This window comes from Vombatus ursinus, unplaced genomic scaffold (genome assembly GCF_900497805.2).
Source record: "Vombatus ursinus unplaced genomic scaffold, bare-nosed wombat genome assembly UNPS02014786.1, whole genome shotgun sequence".
Taxonomy (NCBI): domain Eukaryota; kingdom Metazoa; phylum Chordata; class Mammalia; order Diprotodontia; family Vombatidae; genus Vombatus; species Vombatus ursinus.
In genome coordinates, this window is record NW_020954564.1 from 52,267,832 (window position 1) to 52,288,153 (window position 20,322).

At 35.5% G+C, this 20,322-nt stretch overlaps 1 protein-coding gene across 1 annotated transcript in view; it reads right to left on the reverse strand.

Annotated features, from left to right (window-relative positions):
* Positions 1–812: 812 nt before the first annotated feature.
* The window catches only part of LOC114047304 (SUMO-activating enzyme subunit 2), a 32,733-nt gene continuing 13,223 nt past the window's right edge, over positions 813–20,322 (reverse strand). Inside the window, exons 7-17 of the mRNA XM_027868073.1 lie at positions 19,495–19,562; positions 18,381–18,502; positions 13,534–13,633; positions 9,791–9,951; positions 8,725–8,818; positions 8,497–8,609; positions 8,256–8,411; positions 7,354–7,450; positions 6,589–6,694; positions 5,022–5,158; positions 813–1,686 (exon numbers count right to left, since the gene is read on the reverse strand). Of these exons, the coding sequence (XP_027723874.1) occupies positions 1,505–1,686; positions 5,022–5,158; positions 6,589–6,694; positions 7,354–7,450; positions 8,256–8,411; positions 8,497–8,609; positions 8,725–8,818; positions 9,791–9,951; positions 13,534–13,633; positions 18,381–18,502; positions 19,495–19,562 (1,336 nt within the window). The 3' untranslated portion in view covers positions 813–1,504. The remainder of the gene's footprint in view (positions 1,687–5,021; positions 5,159–6,588; positions 6,695–7,353; positions 7,451–8,255; positions 8,412–8,496; positions 8,610–8,724; positions 8,819–9,790; positions 9,952–13,533; positions 13,634–18,380; positions 18,503–19,494; positions 19,563–20,322) is intronic.

Here is a 20,322-nt window from a genome sequence, read left to right on the forward strand (position 1 = left end):
CATTGCTCTTCTGGGTCTCCTTTCTGATCACTCCTCAGTTTCTTTTGTACTATCTTCATCTAGGCCACACCATTAACAACCAAGAGTCCTCCTCCCCCAACACTCTCTCTTGCACCCTCACTATTTCTCTAATTCATCTCATCCACTATACCATGGATTCATTTATCATCTCAATGCTGATGAAACCCAAGACCACTTATCCAGCCCTAACCTCTCTCCTGAACTGCACTCTTACATCTCCAACTGCCTATTAGACATCTCAAAACATCCCATAAAAAACTCAATTTCAACATGGCCAAAACTGCATTTTCACTTCTCCCAAACCCTCCCCCCTGCCTAAATTCCCTGGTTGACAGCACCACCATCCTCTCCATCACTCAGGCTCACAACCCAGATGTCATCCTCAACTCCTCACTCTCATCTTCCTTACCCAATTACATGCCACATCCTTTAGATTTTTACAAACATTTGAAATCAAAACATGCCCTTTAGATGTATAGCCCCAAAAGTCTTAAGTATAAGACAGACTTCCTCATTATAAGGAATATATACATACAAAATATCTTCAGAAAAGACCAAAGTCTCAGACTACTGTTAAGCATGTCTTTCTAGAACGTAAATCAACTGTTCTAGCTAACAATTTAAGAAAAACATTAAAGAGCTAACTTTTTAAATTACCCTCCCATAGAGCTGGGGTTTTTAAACTCTAAATATAGTTTAAACTTTTCGAAACAAAAATGTGTGCAAAAGATACTGATACTATGTAAAACCCACAACAATGTCAGCATTAACTTGGACTGTACAGGCATGTATAGCAAGTATTCAGATATCATTTATTTGGTCCTTTAAAGGTACAGCATAGGAGTATTTGAGTTTTACAAAACATCAAATATAAATAACCTGAAACTTGTAACAATACACAAAAATTTTCTGATGCTGACATACCAGGCAGTACAAGCTGAAAAATTGAGTAAATTAACATTGTTTTACAGTAATGTACATAGTGCCAGTTGATATTTTAAAACAAGTTTCAACACACAGCACTTGAAGCATCTTTGAATCCATCTCAGTTTAGTTGAAGATGTGAAATACAATTAAATCAGAGCTAAAATATTTTCCTAGTCGAAAATAAAGGTGTTTTATAACCAGAGTATTAATTTTACTAAACCACAGTATTTTTAACTACTGAATTATACCTAAAGGTATTTACATAAAAAGCTGTAACATGCACTGTGTATTGTCTTTTATCTAATGACTGTTTAAGCAAATACTTCTCTTCCAAGTATTTAAAAACTAAATTCCTACTACGTTCAATATAGCATACTGGAATATTTCTAATGGTTCTATCCAAATGAATATTTTATCAAGGGGAAAAAGACTCATTTTCAAGTCAGTGATGTGATTTTCCTTTGGAACAAAGGACATAAATAGTCTAGTTCTGGCCATTTAACACAAATGCCCAGATAACATAAGACAGTAAGAAAATGATGAAGTTTATTTTCATTCAGTCTAATGCAATAATGTCATCTAGCTCTTCAGACTGTTCTGTACGTGGCTTCTTTGCGTTGACAAGTTCTTTATCATCTAACTTTCTCTTCCGGACTGAGTCTTCCTCAGTGACATCAGCATTACTTGAAGGGCCTTCTTCATCTGAATCAACGATCAGCACATCATCTTGATCTTGAGCTTATTTAAAAAAAAAAAGTCACTTTTAAATGCTAGTCTATAATAAACTATGCTCCCATGTGATTTTTTACATTTCAAATTATTCTCAAAAAACCACTGCACTCTTCTCAGGGAGCAATGTGTCCTACTCCATTTTCAGTGAAAAATGGGTGAAGGTCACAAGAATGGTGCACATATTGGTTAACAAGGAAATGCACAATGCAAATTCAATTTAATTATCTTAAAACATATTATACACAATTCAGATCCGAGTTTTACAATCCATCTTTAAAATTCCTAGAGTACATGAGAGCAAGAGTGCCCATTCTACACAGCAGTAAAAGATTCAGAACAAAGAACATAAGACAAAGGAAAAGTAGCTCACTTTAATGCTTGACTAAAAGCACTTTGAAAATGACTAAATGTACATGAAATACAAGTTTCACTAAATCCGAGAAGCATATTCATACTTAAAAAACTCTAGAAAAATCAAGATAGCTGTGATCATAACCTCAGGAAGCCCACGATATATAGAAATCCTTGGTTCAATAATAAACAAAGCTAAATTGATAACCTTCTCCCAACTCCAAACTTATCAGTTCTTATCAATGGCACCACCATGATTCCCAGTCATACAAACTGGAAACGTCAGCCATCTTTGATTATTTCTTCTTATCCAATTATTTCCTAAGTCCTCTTCCATCCTCTTCACTGTTCCCACTGTCATCACCAGAGATCAGATGCCATACTACAATGACCTCTATACACTGGACATCTAATAAATGTTGCTGAAATGAACTCTTTCTACTCCTCCCTCCACAACTACCAGGAAAAATAATCTTCCTAAAGCATAGTTCTAATGATACCATTCCCCCCTGCTTCCTTCAGTAGTTCTCTACTACATCCCAAATGAAGTCTAAACTCTTCATTCAATGCCCCTGTAAAGTTTGGGCCTCAGCTAATCCTGAACTACTCCCCTTTCTGCATTCTAAAGCTTCAGCCAAGCCAGACTATTCTCTATTGCCCAATACATCCCCATAATTCCCCCAATCTGTATATTTGCTCACATTGCTCCCTCTACCTGCAATAAATTCCCTACCTAGCTCCACCAATCCTAACTCCTATCCATCCATCAAAGCCCAGCTCAAACTCAGCTTTACCTGATCCATACCCCACTCTCCCAGCCAGAAGTAATGTCTTTCTCCTCAGTACTAACACTCTGTACATTTCTTTCACCAGTCTTCATATTCTACTTTACATTACAACTATTTGTCTTATCGGTCTTGCTACATTGTAAACCTCATTAATGCAAAGATTGTCATAACTGCTCTAAATGTCCTCTATAATTCATAAAACAGTCTTTGACAAAATGGTCAATAAACATTTGTTGACATGAATGCAAAGCCTAAGTTGGTAAGGAAAATTTGTCCAAGATTCCCCAGCACTATTGCCACTTAAAATGTTCTAATTCTGCATCTATGAATCATTTTTGCCAGATGAATTTACCTTTGTATTCCAAATATAGGTACTGAGAATGACTCCTTTTATGTTCCAGCAAACTCACCAATATGTCCAGTTGTAAACTATCACTACTAGCTAATGAATAAATTGCTATCAAATGTTTCTCTATGTGTCTTTCCCCAGATTCAAGTTCTTGATAACTCCCATATACAAAGCCCCATCTTAAAAACAAAAAAATTCCACACCTTCTGGCACTTAAACAGCATTTATTTCAGAAGAGACACCAAGATAACCAAGCAGTCATAGAAAGTTTCCATGGAAGATTTTGAAGCTGATAACCATTTCCCTCTTGAGAATTAAGTTTTATAATCAGGGAGGGCACCTTTGTTGAGTTCACATCACTAGGCCTACAGATACAACATCCTTCATACCCAATGGTCTGACAGATGTGACTATGACTGCTGAAACACTGTCAGTGATCACTGAAAGTTTGTGGAGATTGGGAGAAATACTACAAAACTGGAATAGGGCAAATGTCCCAGATTTCAAAAAAGGGGAGAGAATAGCATCTGCAAACTAGAGGCCAAGAAACTGGATGTGGATTCTTACCAAAATTGTGGAATGTATTATATTGAAAGAATGGTTAGTGAACATCTAAAACAGGAAATCATGATCACAAAGAATTGACATGGTTTCATCAAGAAATAATTTAATTTCCCTTTGTCATGTTAAGACTAGTAAATGACAGAAATGTCATAAGATATAATTTACCTACATGTCTGCAAAATATTTGACAAAGTCTATAATACTATTCTTGTATAAAAGATAAATATAGACTAGACAATAGTTCTGGTTAGGTGAATTTAAATGTGGTTAGTCAGGCACAAAGAGTGATCACTAATGGTTTAATGTCACCTAGGAAGATCTCCAAAGGAGGGTCCCAAGAATATGTACTTAGACCTGTACTAGTTACCCTTTTTATCAATGACTTGGATAAAGATGACAATGACAAAATTATCAAACTTGTAGATTACTAAAAATTAGAAGGGACTGTTATACACAATGACAGTCAGAATCTAAAAAACTATTGACAGGTCAGATGAAATATAAAAGGGATAAATGTGAAGTTTTACCCTTGGATTTGAAAAAAAAATAGCATCACAAGTACAAAATGGGGAAGGTATGGTTGAACAGCAGTTTGAAAAAAATGTAAAGGCTTTAGTGGGGGAAAAAATGTGAGGTATGCTTCAACCATATAATATAATAGCCAAAAAAGTTAATGCTGTCTTAGGTTACATTATTAGAGAAAACAGTATCCAGGAGTAAGGAGGTAATAGTCTCACCACTACATTCTGTCCCAATCAGAACACTTGTCGTAGACAATTTTGTTAAATTTTAGGCACTACATTTTAAGAACACTGAGAAGCTGGAGAAGGAAAACAGGATGGTGAAAAGTCTTGAGTCTGTGGCATATGAGGATTAGAGAGAAGAACTGGAAATGTTTAACCCAGAAAAGACAAGATTTCGAGGAAAAAAATGATAGCTCTGTTCAAAAAATCTGAAGGCTATTATGTGGAAGAATTAGACTTGTTGCCTATAAACACCTAGAAAATTATAGCTTGGCCCCTGGAGAGCAAAACTAGGAATAACGTTAAAAAAAAAAATGCAAAGAGGCAAACTGACAATAAGGAAAAACTTCCTAACAACAAAAACCATCCAGAAATGGAAAGAGCTACCTCAGAAAGTAGTAGGTTTCCCCCTCACTGAAGTTCTTCAAGCAAAGGCTGAATGACCATTTGCTCAGTATGTTTTAGAGGGACTCCTTGTTCAAGTATGTACTGTTCTAGATGGTTGGAGGTCCCCTTTCAACTCTGAGATTCTGTGAAGTTATTTACCTGTTGATGTGGATGGCTGTGCCCCATCATCACTGCCATTACTGATGTTTTTAGATGCCTGTTCTGCCTGCTTTGGCCCCACTTTTTCAGGGGCATCTCCAACAACTTCAAATTCCACATCTTTCTCTAGATCGTCACTGTAAAAAAGTTACATTTTAAAATAAAGGTAACAAATTGTCTTTTTACAATAAACTCTATGGTATGGTTGAGAAATGGGGCAGATTGGGGTAATCAAAGCTTATCAAATGTTCTATTATTATACCCATATTATTAATTTTGAGAATTAAAATATAATAAAATATAAATAATCAAACTATACTGAGAATAAATTAAAGATTCTTTGGCAATTCAGAAGGCACACAAAATTCCTGGATCTTTATAAGCAGGAGGTTGCACATATTGGTTATAAATAATAGCTCACATTTCTATAGTATTGACATTTATTTTTCCTTAAAAAAAAAAACCCTGCTTAATAAGTAGTTCATATGATTTATAGGCACCATAAAAAATCATTGTCATCCTATTAAATCCTTTACTTTAAACTTCCTGGTACTATGTTGAAAAATTCAAATCCCAGGTAGTTGTGATATCAAAGACAAGAAACCAATCAGAAACAATTTAGTGAGATTTCTTCTACCCCTTCCTACAAAACCTCTGGCTCTCAGCTGCATCCTGAGCTACTAGGCCCAGCCATCCCAGCCATTATGACAAGCTACTAGCCTCTTACAGGATAACTAGCCCTCTCCCCTCCCGCACACTCTAGTGCTCTTTTCAATGTAGTAAGCTACTCTAATGCTGTTCTTTATTATTTTTTTGGGGGGGGGGGTTAGGCAATTGGGATTAAATGACTTGCCCAGGGTCACACAACTAGTAAGTGTTATGTGTCTGAGGCTGGATTTGAACTCAGGTCCTCCTGAATCCAAGGCCAGTGCTCTATCCACTTGTTCTTTATTATATTAACGATATAATTACAAGCGAGGGTAACCCAAGGTGAACAAACAAGTGGGGTTAAAAAAATTTTTTGTCTTTTGACAATCCTGCAAACACCCATGTTTCTTACTTCTAGTAAATTTACATTCAAAAAGCAATGAAACCCTAAGTTGATCCCAATAACCAAAACCTGTATAATTCATATTTTTACCATAATGAAAATAAATTTCTAAGTAAAAATGTTATTTCCCAAAGCACTATATAAACATGAGCTATTATTAGTTGAGTTTTTTATTTGTTTGTTTGCTAGTTTGTTTTTGCTAAGGCAAAGACCTACATAAATTGAAATTTTGGCTAACACTCTCTGGTCAGATTATTCCAAGAAAAAAGAAGCTTTTCTGAATACTAATAATCTACTTTGGTATGACTGTTTCCCTTTACTTACTTAAAATAGTTATAAAAGACATCCGTTTACACTTCTGGATCCCAAAATTTCTATGATGTTTGCATCATGAAATCAGTAGCTATCTTAGGCACAAGTGTACTAGGGTTTTATGAGAACAATGAGATTTAAGGAAAGAAAACAACCTTTTTACTTTTTAAATATTTTTCATTTTAGAGTAATAAAAATTCCTACCTATGGAGGACATTGATCAATAATGTATAATCCTGTAGGAAATCATCTGCTTGAAGCCTGCTGCCATTTCTAATTCCAAATTCTGACAACTTCTTATGATTATTAGCTAGAAAATTGATAGAATTTAAATTATAAAAATGATCCTCCTACAACAATGAATTACATCTTAAACTGTACCCTATTAAAGATGATAAAATTCAGTCTATACTTAACCCCTTAACACCTAATTGACAACACCATCTGAATAGTGACTACCCCTTTTACTGGACCTCTGCAAAGAGCCAAGACAACCTTACATTTCAAAGAGAATTCATTCTCTTGACTTAGTATCTACAGAATACAAGCTGAAGGGATGAGCAGCACTGAGCCACTTTTTCACAATCCCCATTTTAACCACAACCCTAAGATTAGTAATAAAGTATTCATCGATGAGAATGAGCAAATTGTGGTCCAGGCAGGGTTTACATCTGCAACTCTGGCTTCATTAGTTTTATCTCCTATTAGGACAGCCAGACCAAGCACAGCTCCTCATCACATACAACCAATCATCCAAACTACACTTCTTGGTAAGTCAATGCTGCTGAGACTTTCAACACTAAAACAGGATTTCTGTTAATTATAAAGAAACCTTGCAGTTTTTTCTGCATCCCAATGCCTAGTACAACATTGTACTCAAAGCAAGTCCTCAGATACTTGTTGAAAAAAAGAATACTGCCTAACAATGCCTCCAAATAAATAAGGAAAGCTAATGTATACAGTGAATACCTTCTGTTTCTCCCTCTTCTGAAGATATGAGGATGGTTCCTTTGCCATCTTCAATCTGTACATCTGGAGCTACCATAGCAAATTTTTCTTTCACTATCTAAAAAGAAAAAAAGATTCATGCCACTAACATACTTTAAAATCAACAAAACCGCCTAGAATTATTTTCCAGTAGGGCTAGTTTCCTCCTCTCTTCCAATGTGGTATTTTAATTCTGCATCACATCAAATGTTTTAAACTTTAGTCATATAAAACAATTTAATTTTATAAATATAAAGCATTTAAATGTACTACTACACATTTCCTATCATGAGAACTATCATTTTTCTAAATCTAAGTCAGTCCCATTCTAAAATGTTCAATACTGTTATTCAATTTCAAGACACTGAAAACATTCTTAAAATGTGTCAACCTTTAAAATGAGAAAGCTGAGGCCCAGAAAAGCTAAGTGACTTGCCCAAGTAAGCAAAGGCAGGGTTTGAAACCAGAACCTCAGACTCCAAATCCAGTGCTTTTTTTAACTACCCCATTCTACATAGACAGATGACATGACCTGATCCCCAACATCAATAAAACAAGCAAGGCACTGAGTACTTTCTAGTAGTGGATAAAGGATATTTTCTGCCATACTGCCTTAACAAATACAGGTTAAACATTTAGGTTTTGATTCAAGAGAAACTCTCTCTTGTGGTTTGAAGACAATTATAGTGCAGTGCCTTTCTGGTTTTATACCTAGGGACTTAGGTCATGATTATAGCAATAATAAAGCAAAAGGGGAGTATGGGAAGTTTTTTTGAGGAGGGAAGGAAAAGTGCGATATCTTCGAAAAGTTTAATATACCAGTTAAAACAGAGGTTGCATTTGACAAACTTAGAAGTCAGGAAAAGAATTTTCATCATACTCACCTTATCCTGTAATGTAAGGACTGTAACTTTGTGGACATTCAGTTTCACTGTTACCTCAGGCTTGCTGGCACAAACATAACAATTAGGGTTGGGAGGATCCAATGCACAAGGCACAAGTAGTTTCTTTCTTGGATTGGGCTGTTTGTTCAAAAAGATCTTTGGGGAGCATACACAGACAGAAATTAGACAGAGAAGATATGACTCCAGAAATAAAACTTCAAAATCTTCTCTACTAACTCACCGTTCTACACTGATCAATTTTTCCTGACAAAATTTTCAAACCTTCCAAGACTATCAGCCCAGCAATCACCGCATTAGTAGTAGCTATTGCAGGAATGATATTTCCAGCCATAGCTGAAAAAATAAGGTAAATGTTTAAAAAAAAAACTTTTTTAAAAGTTTAAAGTCTATTTTAAAAAACAGAAATGGAAGTGACTTGACCCACAAGTAGAAGGAAAGTAAAGCTTACATTTGATATCAAATCTGCTCTTCATATTCATACTGAAAATATGCATCCTGAGGTTTGCTGCAGACGTAACAAAATCCATTGCTGATGGATCATCCTGACAATGATTCAAAAAAAAAAAAAAAATCTTTAAAAGGTACCCACCTTAAACACACTCAGAAAATGATAGCAACATTTTCTGGGTTTTTAAAATTATTTTAGCCAGGCCAAATTTTCCTTTCAGGATGATACTTTCATCTGTGTACACCATACATTTTATTCCTGAACATTTGTTCACAAAAACAAATGCTTGTTGTAAAAAATATCTATGATAACAACTTGTATTTACTTACAGATGATTCCCAAAGCATTTTCATCACAACGATCCTACAAATTAGATGGTACACATTATACCCATTTTATAACTATTGTGATACTTTAGAGCAAAGTCCTTTGTAGATATATATTTTTTTTAACTTTGACTTTTTTTTTTTTAGGCAACTGGGGTTAAGTGACTTGCCCGGGGTCACACAGCTAGTTAGTGTCAAGTATTTGGTCTGAGGCCACATTTGAACTCAGATCCTCCTGACTTCAGGGCCGGTGCTCTACCTAGTTGCCCCTATTTTTTAAAATTGTGTCTGACTCTTCGTGACCTAATTTGGGGTTTTCTTGGCAAAGATATTGAAATGATTTGCCATTTCCTTCTCCAAATCATTTTGCAAATGAGGAAACTGAGGCAAATAGGGTTAAATGACTTGCCCAGGGTCACACATCTATTAAATGTCTGAGGTCACATTTGAATTCAGATCCTCCTGACTCCAGGCCCAGCACTCTATCCACTGCACCATCTAGCTGCCCAATCATTTTTAATCATCATTAATTTGCATTCAAGAAGAAATCTGATTATAACAATGAAACATCCAAAGAAAATCGGATAAAATTTCTCGAACATCATAAGTATGATTTATTAACATTTAAAATGACTCCCTTACAAATTCCCAATAAGGCTAATTTAACTTCTCAAAAGAATAGCACTAGAATTAAAACATATACTCAATATATAAATAGTTACCACATTTTCTCAACTAACCTTGTCCCATATGAGTTCAGCTCCATCACCTTTTTCAGCCAGGTGAACTCTCAAGGTTTCAATACTCTTTGAAAAAAGACGTGCATAGCTCTTGACATCCAGAACCTGTTGGTCTTTTAAACCTATCGTGGATTCATTTTGTTGATCTGCTGCATTTATTTCTTCAAATGGAGGGAAAAATAGTATTAGCTTGGGTATAAAGGGCTTTTCTTTATCAAACATCAACATTAGCACCCTTACCATCTTTTGTACTGATTAAACAAAAGCAATCCTTGATCAATAAGAACATCAGTACCAAAACAGAAAACAATAGAGTTTTTAGTGAAGAAATCACAAGGAATAAAGTAGATGGATTTAATTATATTAAAAATCAATTTGATTATAACAAATGTAACCAAGATAAAAATACTTATTTGGGGAAAATATTTCCAGGACCCATAATATAAAAAGTAAACATTTAAAATCTATAAAATTATAAATATTTAAGGATAATTCTCCCAAATCAATCATTACTGGATAAAGGTTCAAATATACATATTGAAAGAATTTACAAGTATGAAACATATATTGCTAAAACAATCGTTTGAAAAATGATCAATCTCATTAATCTTCAGAGGAATGCAAAATCAAGCAGCTGTGATATGTATCACTGCATACCTATCAAACTGGAAAAAATAAATGATTAAAACCCAATTTTCAAAGATTTAACGGAATTGCAAATTGATAAAAAAAAAATCTTTTTTGAGGGAAATAAGAAAACACACAAAGATAATTATATACTTTGTTCCTCTCATCCCTTTATTGTGAAGAAGTCCTAAGAGCATCATTTTAAAGATATAAAAAGATCTGTTCAAAACTACATCTAAGCAGTATTATTTGTAATAGCAAAAGAACTGAAAATGACGTAAATGCCTATTAGTTAATGAACAGCTGAATAAACTATGGTATATTAACATAACAGAATGACATTTAAAAGCCATAAATATGAAGAATATTTGTGAAATTCTGAAAGATTTATAGAAAGTTATTCATATTAATAAAGCAGAAACAGAAGAGCAATAATTCATGCTGGCTATGACTACACTTCAATATTTTATGGATCTATGACTTTATCAAAGTAGCAGATCCCAACCCCACTGTGAATTAATCAGTCTTCAAGAACTTCTTTGGCCAAAATAATTCATCAGTCAAGCAAATCTGGTAATGAGGCTCTACAAATATAGGCAGGCTAGTCCTTGGACAACAGAAACACATTCTATTACTAGGCTGTACTCAAAACATTTTCAAATTGGTAGGATCTGATAGTTGTGTACTATGCTAGCATAACCTCTGAAAATTCAGGACACCAAAGCTATATAAAAGGAAAAATGTATTAAAATGCCATCATCTTTCCAATCACTGTGATTTACAAACTCAGAGTCATCCTCAACTCCTTCCACTCTTTCACCTCACATATCTAATTAGCTGCCAAGTCTTGTCATGTGTCTTACAACTATCCACTTCTCTCCACTCACAAGGGAAAACACAGGCCTGTCAAAGGCCTTCAAAACTTCTCACCTGGACCACTGCCAACAGCATCTTAAATAGTTTTTCTGCCTCAAGGTTTTCCCTACTCCACCCAGCTGCCAAAATGAAAATTTAGGTGATTTGTGCTCTTTTCTGAAGGCAAGTGAATAAACGGCAAAGAAGAATATAAAGAATATAAAATAAACTTATAAAAAGTGCTAGAAAGGTACTCTCCAGGTAAATAATATAGCCATTTGAAAGTTAGGTTAAAAAGAAAATAAGGATTAAAAGATAGTAGCAAATACAAACCTCAACAACCAAACTCTCCTCAGCCAAAGCAGAACAATGAAAAGCTAGTTAGGGGAGACAAGCTCAAGAATGAACATATGTCAGAAAAGTCATTATTGAGGACAGGGAGAGAACTACTTCCCTGTAAGCAGCTGTGGTCACTATACAAAAAAAAAAATCAGTCAGTATCAGTGGCATTAAAGATATGTGCAAGACAAAAAAATACTACAGAGTAAGTCACCACATACAACTTCTCAACTCTATCCTTGGTTAGAACATAAAACACCAGACAAGCATTTTAAAATAATCCAAGTACAACAATAAACATAATAATCAACTAATAAAAATTCTTTAGGTGACAAACTGAAATGTGTCTTCACATTCATACTTCATACTTCAAAAGGTCAATGCACTGAGATTTGTAAAAACCAAAAAAGAAAACTATCAAGTATACAAAAGTTGAATTGCATTTTCTATTCTACTACTTTTTTATGTAGGTAGTATAATAGTTAGTAATACCTAACATTTATTACTACGTGTATACATACATACTACACTATGCTTGGCACTTTAGAATTATCTCATTTGATTCTCACAACAACCTTGGAAGGTAGGTGCTGTTATTATCCTCATTTTTTTACGGAGAAGGAAATTGAGGCAAACAGGTTATTAAGTGACTTGCACAGGGTCACAAAGCTAAGGAGTGTCTGAGGCTGGATTTGAACTCAGTCCTTCCTGACTTCAGGACTGATGCTCTCCCTACCAAGCAACCCAGCTACCTAATAGAGAGCCAACAATAGAAAAACAAACATTATTGCCATTACATCAGCAGAGGACATGCCCTGGATAAGAGGCCCTTTTTGGAGGAGAGGGAAAAGGGAAGAAAGGATAGGATGGGATAGGTATTAGATAATTTATGTCAAGACATTTAAAAGAATTCAAAGTATAAAGCTAAATTCAACTGAAAAGTTAAAAGTAAACATAAACAAACCCAAAAAAATTAACAATCAGCTAGTATCCCTGAAATCCTAAATGTTTGCAACAGTTCTTCCTCAGCTCAATTAAAAAAAAGTTCTCTGCAGATGAAATCAGTAGAATTTCCTTTGGGTTTCCTTAAGCTACTGTATTTACAATCAGGTTTACACTAAGGATTTCTACTAGTCTATGAATTTGGAACACTCTCATCTCTGGTATAATAGTAATAATGCTTTTTTAAAATAACATTATCTTAAATCTAAAAAAGCAACCAGACACATATTCAAAATAGCAAAAATGTTTTAGGTAAAAATAAATTAAATGCCCAACAAATCTGTACAGTAACTGAACAGAATTACAATACAACATAATAGAATGATTGGCTCCAGCCATGCTCCAGATAAATATCTGTCTGATGAGGAATGATGTTCAACACTTCAGTCTGTTGGTTCTTCCAACAGGACCAATCCAAAACTTTCAGGAATCCCTTACCCATCATAAAGTACAAAATAAAGAAGTTTCAAGAAAACTGGGAACTGATTCTTATTGGGACCCTAGGTAGGGTGGTGTTTTTATCTATTTAAAAAAATAAAAAGGAAAAGATGTTCTCCTTGCTCAAAATAGCTTGCTTGAATCATTCACTCTCAACATTCTGAAGAGCTTATCTTTGACAACAGAGGATATGAGTAGTTACTACGTAAATACCACTTATTATGGAAACAGAAAAGTTTCTGATAATATTTTAGAAACATTTTCTTGCTTGAATAGACTATGCTATTCCAGAAATCTGACTTCTTTGGTCACTGGCAGACACTAAGTCAATGGAAGGCAGAAAAAGAAGCCCCACTGTATAAAAGTGTCCAGCAAAACAAAACAAACAGGAGATCCAGTCAAATAAGGGAGCTATATATATATATATTTTAAGTGGGAATGGAGGGTTTAAAGTAGGTACTCACAAGATCTGTACAAATTACCTTGACTCTGTACTTCAGTCCAGTCTAATGGCACAGGAGGCTTCCTTTTCCTCCACAGTTTATCCATTGTCAATAAGTATCTTATATCATCCTTGAAAAGCTTAAAAAAAAAGAGACAAAATCGAATGTAATAATCCCTTAAGTGCACATGCTAGCAAGTGATATATGTAATTCATTTAAATATTCAACAAATACTAAGCACCTACTATGTTCAGGGACAAGTAAATGCATTCAATATTGGAAATGCATTAAATATTGTACCATGATAATGATTTTGAGTTAGAGACATGTCATATACTAAAAAACATGGTGCTAGAATGATTATCTACTATAAATAGTTTTAAAAAAACAATGAGCCTACCATTGATTTGCAAAAGGCTTAATACATACATAAATGCATAAATAATACACACATAATACATAAATACATAAATAAATGTAAGTGAATATTACCGCCCCATAAAACAACAGAGAATACAGAGAAGCATGGAAAGAATTAGAAACTGAATAAAGAAACAAACCCAAGAAAATTATGTAGACAAGAAAGCAAATAGAACAAAAAAACCTAAATTGAATACTATAATATTAATGACAAAGGGTGACCCTGGCAAAAAGCTGAGAAAATGAAAAACTCTTCCCTTTTTTCAGAGGTAGGGAAGTATAAAGGGAGACTATTGCATGTACTTTCAGATTGATGCATTGGTGGATTTTGTTGAATGATTTTTTTCCCCCAAAGGATGGTTTGCTGGGCAGAAAAGTAGGAAGAGATTAAAGTGATACAAAAACAAACCAAAAGTAATAATTTCTTGAATAAGCCTAAACTAATTAAGCACACAAATTAGCCAGTCAATAAATGTTTTTAAGTATCATGTGCCAGAACCTGTACTAAGCATTAGGAATAGAAAGAAACACAAAATACAGTCTTACTCTCAAGGGACTTCCTTCTAATGAGGGAGACCACACACACCTATATACAAACAAGTTACATACAGGATAAATTGGAAATAATCAACAGACAGAAGGCACCAGAATTAAAAGGGATCAGGAGATGCTTCTTGAAACTGGGATTTTAGCTGGGATCTAAAGGAAGCCTAAGGAAAACAGGAAGGAGAAATGAGGAAAGAGAATAACCCAAGCCTGGGGACAGCCAATCAAAATGCCTGGAGTTGGGAGATGAAGAAAGTTGTGCAACAAAAAGCAAGGAGGGCAGGGTCACTGTACTTCAGAGTACACGGAGGGAAGAGGGAGAGTGGGGGAAGAAGTTAAGATGTAAGAACATTAGGGGGAGGAAGGGGGGAGAGAACTAGGTTATGAAGGACTTTAAATGTCAAATAAGATTTTTATATTTGATCCAGGAGGCAACAGGGAGGCACTAAAGTTTATTAAGCAGGATGAGTGACATAGTCAGACTTGTGCTTTAGGAAAATCACTAACAATTCAGTGGAAGATAGACTGGAGTAGAAAGATCTGAGGGTAGAAGACCAACCAGCAGACTATTTCAATAGTCCAGGCACAAGGAGATGAGGGCCTGCACCAGGGTGGTAGAAGAAAGAATACATAGTATTCAAGAAATGTTAAAAAGGTAAAACTGACAGGTCTTAACAACAGATTGGATATGGGGGATGAGAGAAAGTAAAGAGTTAAAGATGACACCTAAATTGCATGCCTAGGTGACAAGGAGAATGGTGGTGGTAACGGTAATAGGAAATTAGAAAGAGGGGAGGATTTAGGGAATAAATAGTTGTTTTATAAATATCGATTTTAAGATGTTTACAGGACATCCAACTCAAGATATCCAAAAAGTAGCTGAAGAAATGAGAATGCAGGTCAAAAGATACTAATGAGTAAGCAGATTTGAGAATCATTAACACAGAAACAATAATTGAATCTATAGGAGCTGATGAGATAACCAAGTGAAATAGTGTAGAAGGAGAAGTAGACAAGGACAAAAGCCCTGTGGGATATCCATAGTTAGTAGGTGTAACTTGGATGAAGAGCCAGCAAAGGAGACTGAGAAATAGTCAGACAAGCAGGGAGAAAACCAAGAGAGTAGGTCCTGAAAACCTAAAGAAAATATTGAAGGAAAAAGGGTGATCCACAATGTCAAAAGTCAAAGACTGCAGAGAGGTTAAGTAAGATGGAGCCTGAGAAAAGGTCATTAGATTTGGCAACCAGGAAAAAGTGGTAACTTTGGAGGCATTGGTTGAATTTTTGGTTGAATGATGAAGAAAGAAGCCAGACTGTAGTGAGTAACTCCCTGAGTGAAAGAAAAGGAAGTGGAGGCATCCATTCAAGACAGCCTTCTCAAGGAGTTTAGTCACAAAGGGAAGGAGAAAGATGAGAATGATTAACAGAGATGGATGAATCAAGTGAGGGTTTTTTGAGGAGGGGGAGAAATGGTCATGTCTGTGGTCCACAGGGAAGCAGGCAATAGACAGGGAGAGACTGAAAATAAGAGAACTGGGATAACAGAGGGGGCAACCTGTCGAAGAAGACAGTATGGAATGGCATCATTTGTGCATTTATAGAAGTCTGTCTTAGCAAGAGGTCACCTCTTCATGAAAGACAAGAGTAAAGGAGGAGATAAATGGCAAAGATGTGGAAAAAAGCAGAGGAAAACTCTTGGAGAATGGTCTCAATTTTTTAGTAAAATATGAAGCAAGTTTTTTAGCTGAGAAGGAAGGGGAAAGGACGAGGGAGAGCCATCGGAGATCTGAAGAGAGCTGAAAAGGTCTGGGAAAAACTCTTGCAGTGGGGAAGGCAGTGAGTTAATTGAGAGGTATAAAAGGATTGCCTTGCAGCATTAAGGGTCCTGTTGAGGTTATGTAACATAAATTCATAATGGACCTGTCAGTATGGTTTCATGATTTTTCTCTACCTTTGTTCAGCAGCACATAGATAGGATGAAAGGTAGCAGATGGTGGGAGTGATCCAAGGCTAAGGATTGGCAGGACATGTTTGGTGATATAATAAGGCAAGGGACACAAAAAGACGGTAGAGCTAAACGGGTTCACCAAGGGGTCAAGACGGGTTCACCAAGGGAAGAGTGAAGTCAGTGCAGAAGTAATGGCCTAGTAGAGAACTGGGGAGCTGAAGCACTGGAAGTCACAATGGGAACAAAAAACAGGGTTTGGGGTTGCAAGGCAGAGGGAGAATATGAATAACAATACATTGTGATCATATAAGGGAATTTCAGAGTTCACGAACATGGAATTAGCACATATGTGGGCAATTCCAAGATGGAGGCGATGACAACCTTTGTTATGTGGCTGAGGTGGGATGGAGGAATACATCTTGGTAATTAAGTTGAAGAACTATGACATTAGGGTACTTGAAAGAGTATTAATATGTTGAAGTCCCCCAGTATGATGGCAGGAGGTAGAGAGATGAGAAAAACTGTGAGCCAAGCACTCAACTCACTGAGGAAAGAAAGGAAATGTCCTGGAGATTGGCAGACAACAACTAGCAGAATTTTGGGTAGTAGGGTTGCAGTGAATGAACTTCAAGAGTTGACAGTTTACTGAGTGATGGTGGTAAAAGGAAAACCTAGAAGTAGCAGTGAGAAGTAAGGAGTATTCCAACAACTCCACCCTGACCAGTAAGTCAATGACTAATGACTGAAAGTAAAATCAGTGCTAGAAAAGGCAGCAATGGAAGCCATCATCAGGAATCAGCCAGGGGGCAGCTAGGTAGCTCAATGGACAAAGCACCAGACCTGGAGTCGGGAGGACCTGAGTTCAAATCCAGCCTCAGACACTTGACACTTAGTAATGTGTGACCCTGGGCAAGTCACTTAATCCCACTGCCTAGCAAAAAAAAAAAAAAAAAGGAAGCAGCCAGGTCTCAGTGAGAGCCAAAAGACTAGATGTGAGAAAGGAAAAGATTTAAGACAAAAACAAGTTTTTTGCCTATGGAGCAGGATTCCAGAGAGCATGGAAGAGGTGAGTACCTAAGGGGGGAAGGGGGATGTGGGGAGAGGAGTGAGAAATATAAATAAGGAACAGAACAGTAAGGAATGGTGAATGAGGTTTGAATTATGACCTCAAGTTGTAAAGAATCACTGGAATGGGCAGGGTATTAATGGGGGGAGTTTGTTAATCATTAAGAATTTAGATTTTCCTTATGTTGCAGATATAAATATATTTAAATAAGCAATAGTCCCCTTATATCCTAAAACATTTAGTTTTAGAAGGAATTCTGTAGTTTCTACTATTTTTCCACCTCTCAATATTATAGAAATTATATGAAAAAATACCTTTTGCTGGATCCCACCAAAAGGTTTCCTAACAGACTACCTATTAACAGTAACTATCCTATTATTAAGAATTTTTTAAATTACCCACCTAAATGAGAAAATCACCTTAGTAGCAGTTGAAACTTTTCTATCAAACTAGATAATGACCTTTAGAAAGTCATTAATTCAAATTCTGCCTCTGGGCATTTTTCACGGCTGGAATGTTCTCCCTCCTCATTTTTCCATCCTTATCTTCCCTGAATTCTTAGCTAAAATCTCTTCTATAGGATGCCTTTTCCATCCTCTTAATTCTAGTGCCTTCTCTCTTATTAATGATTTCCTATTTATCCTGTATATAGCTTGTTTGTACATATTTGTTTGCTTGTTTCTCCCATAAGATTTTGAGTTCCTCACAATCTTTGTACCCCCAGAATTTAACACGGTCCCTGGAACATAAAAGGTGCTTAATAAATGCTTAATGATTGACTTAGATACTTACTAATGTCTGAACCTGGGTATGACCCTGGGTAAGTCATTAAACTTTTGAAGGAATTCAAAAGAAATAGAACTCAATCGCTTATACCACTCTGCTATTTGAGAGAGCAAATCTCACCTTAGTGAAGAGTTTAACTGGATCATATCCAGTTGATTTAGCCCATTCCTTAGTGGAAATACGTTTGATATCACCGTCATCATTAGATGCTCTTGCTCTGGCTTCAGCTTCTGCTGGTTCCCCTGCAATAGACAACATCTGGCTATAGTTTTAACATGAAGAGACATGAAACAGGACCCAACTTAACTGATGAAAGAAATAATTTAAATTAGCTAGGGAATTCACCTGTAATCAACATATTCTGGTTTAGTATTTGCCCTCCTGATTCAGGGCCTATTAGAGGGGCCAGAAGGGGAGGTATGACCATCTTAGCACTGCACTCTTACAAGCTGCTATTTTCATAACTAGAATAAGAGAACTAGCTGTTAAAACTTAAAGCTTTTCACTTCTAGGGCTATATCCCAAAGAGATCATACAAATGGGAAAAGGACTCACATGTACAAAAATATTTATAGTAGCTCTTTTTGTGGTGGCAAGGAATTGGAAATTGAGAGAATGTCCCTCAATTGGGGAATGGCTGAGCAAGTTGTGGTATATGAATGTGATGGAATACTATTGTGCTATAAGAAATGATGAACAGGCTAACTTCAGAAAAACCTGGAAAGACTTCTATGGTCCGAGGCTGAGTGAAGTGAGCAGAACCAAGAGAACGTTGTACACAATAACAGCCACGTTGTGTGATGACTAATATTGATAAACTTAACCCTTCCTGGCAATACAAGGATCTAAGACATCTCCAGAGGCCTTGTGATGGAAAATGCTATCCACATCCAAAGAAAGAACTATGGAAGTTGAATTGCTATTTTTTTTTCTCTTCTGTTGAGTTATGTTTCCTCTTTCTGATGGTTCCTCCTATTGGTTTTAATTTTTACTTACAACATCACTAATGTGAAAATATGTTTAATATGAATGTAAATGTATAGCCTATATCAGATTGTGCGCCGTCTTGGGGAGCGTGGTGGGGAGGAAGGGGGAGAAAAATTTTAAATTCAAAAGCATATGGAAGTGATTATTGATAAATCAAAATAAATTAATAAAAAAATGGCAAAAAATAAAAAATAAAACTTAAAGCTTTTGATGAAATGACAAGTTCAAGCCTGAATATTTTACTCACAGGCAGCTTCAGGATCAGCTCTGTCAGGGGATACTTCCTGATCAGCATCTTCTTCCCCAAACAACTGGCTGTAATTTTAAAAAACAATTGTATACAAAAACAAGCATTTTTCACAAAGATTTTTCCCTAGATTATACACACAAACCTAACTGGATTGAGATGATTATGTCAGAGCTTACCTGGAACTATTTCCCAAACTGTTTTACATAGAGACCTAATGATTTAATTCTGGCCAAGCACACAACTATGTTTGAATTTCAGCAATCTTATATGTAATTACCACACAGCAAGGCTCAGCAAAATATACAATGACTAGTCTGGATGATTTAAGTTTAAACAAAATATAATTCATCTCATTGTTAACTGTTGAGATGGATCTTAAACAATATAAATACCAATTTATCTTTTTTTAAACTATATATAAGATTTTGATTTGACCAAAAATAAACAAATAAATGAATAAATGAAAATTAAAAAAGAAAAAAACCTGGCTTTTTCTGGCTATAAGTCCACACTTTTCTTTGGGTAATATATTTTTATTGTTGAAAAGTAAAATCTTGAAAACTAATGATCAACTTGTGGCTGAACTTTTTTCTAAGTAACTGTTGATCTTTATATTTTTAAGATAAGTTTTATATTCTCAAAGTACAGCCAGGAACATCACTTTAACGAGATCATATCCCCTTATAAAAAGAAGTAAGCTCAAGATGCCAAGCAAAAGTAGCCAGGATCAAATACAAACTTTTTAGATACTCTACATGGCATCCCTTTTCAGACCTTCTTTTCTTTCCTCAACTATAGAAAGAGGACAAGAAATACATGCTCTAT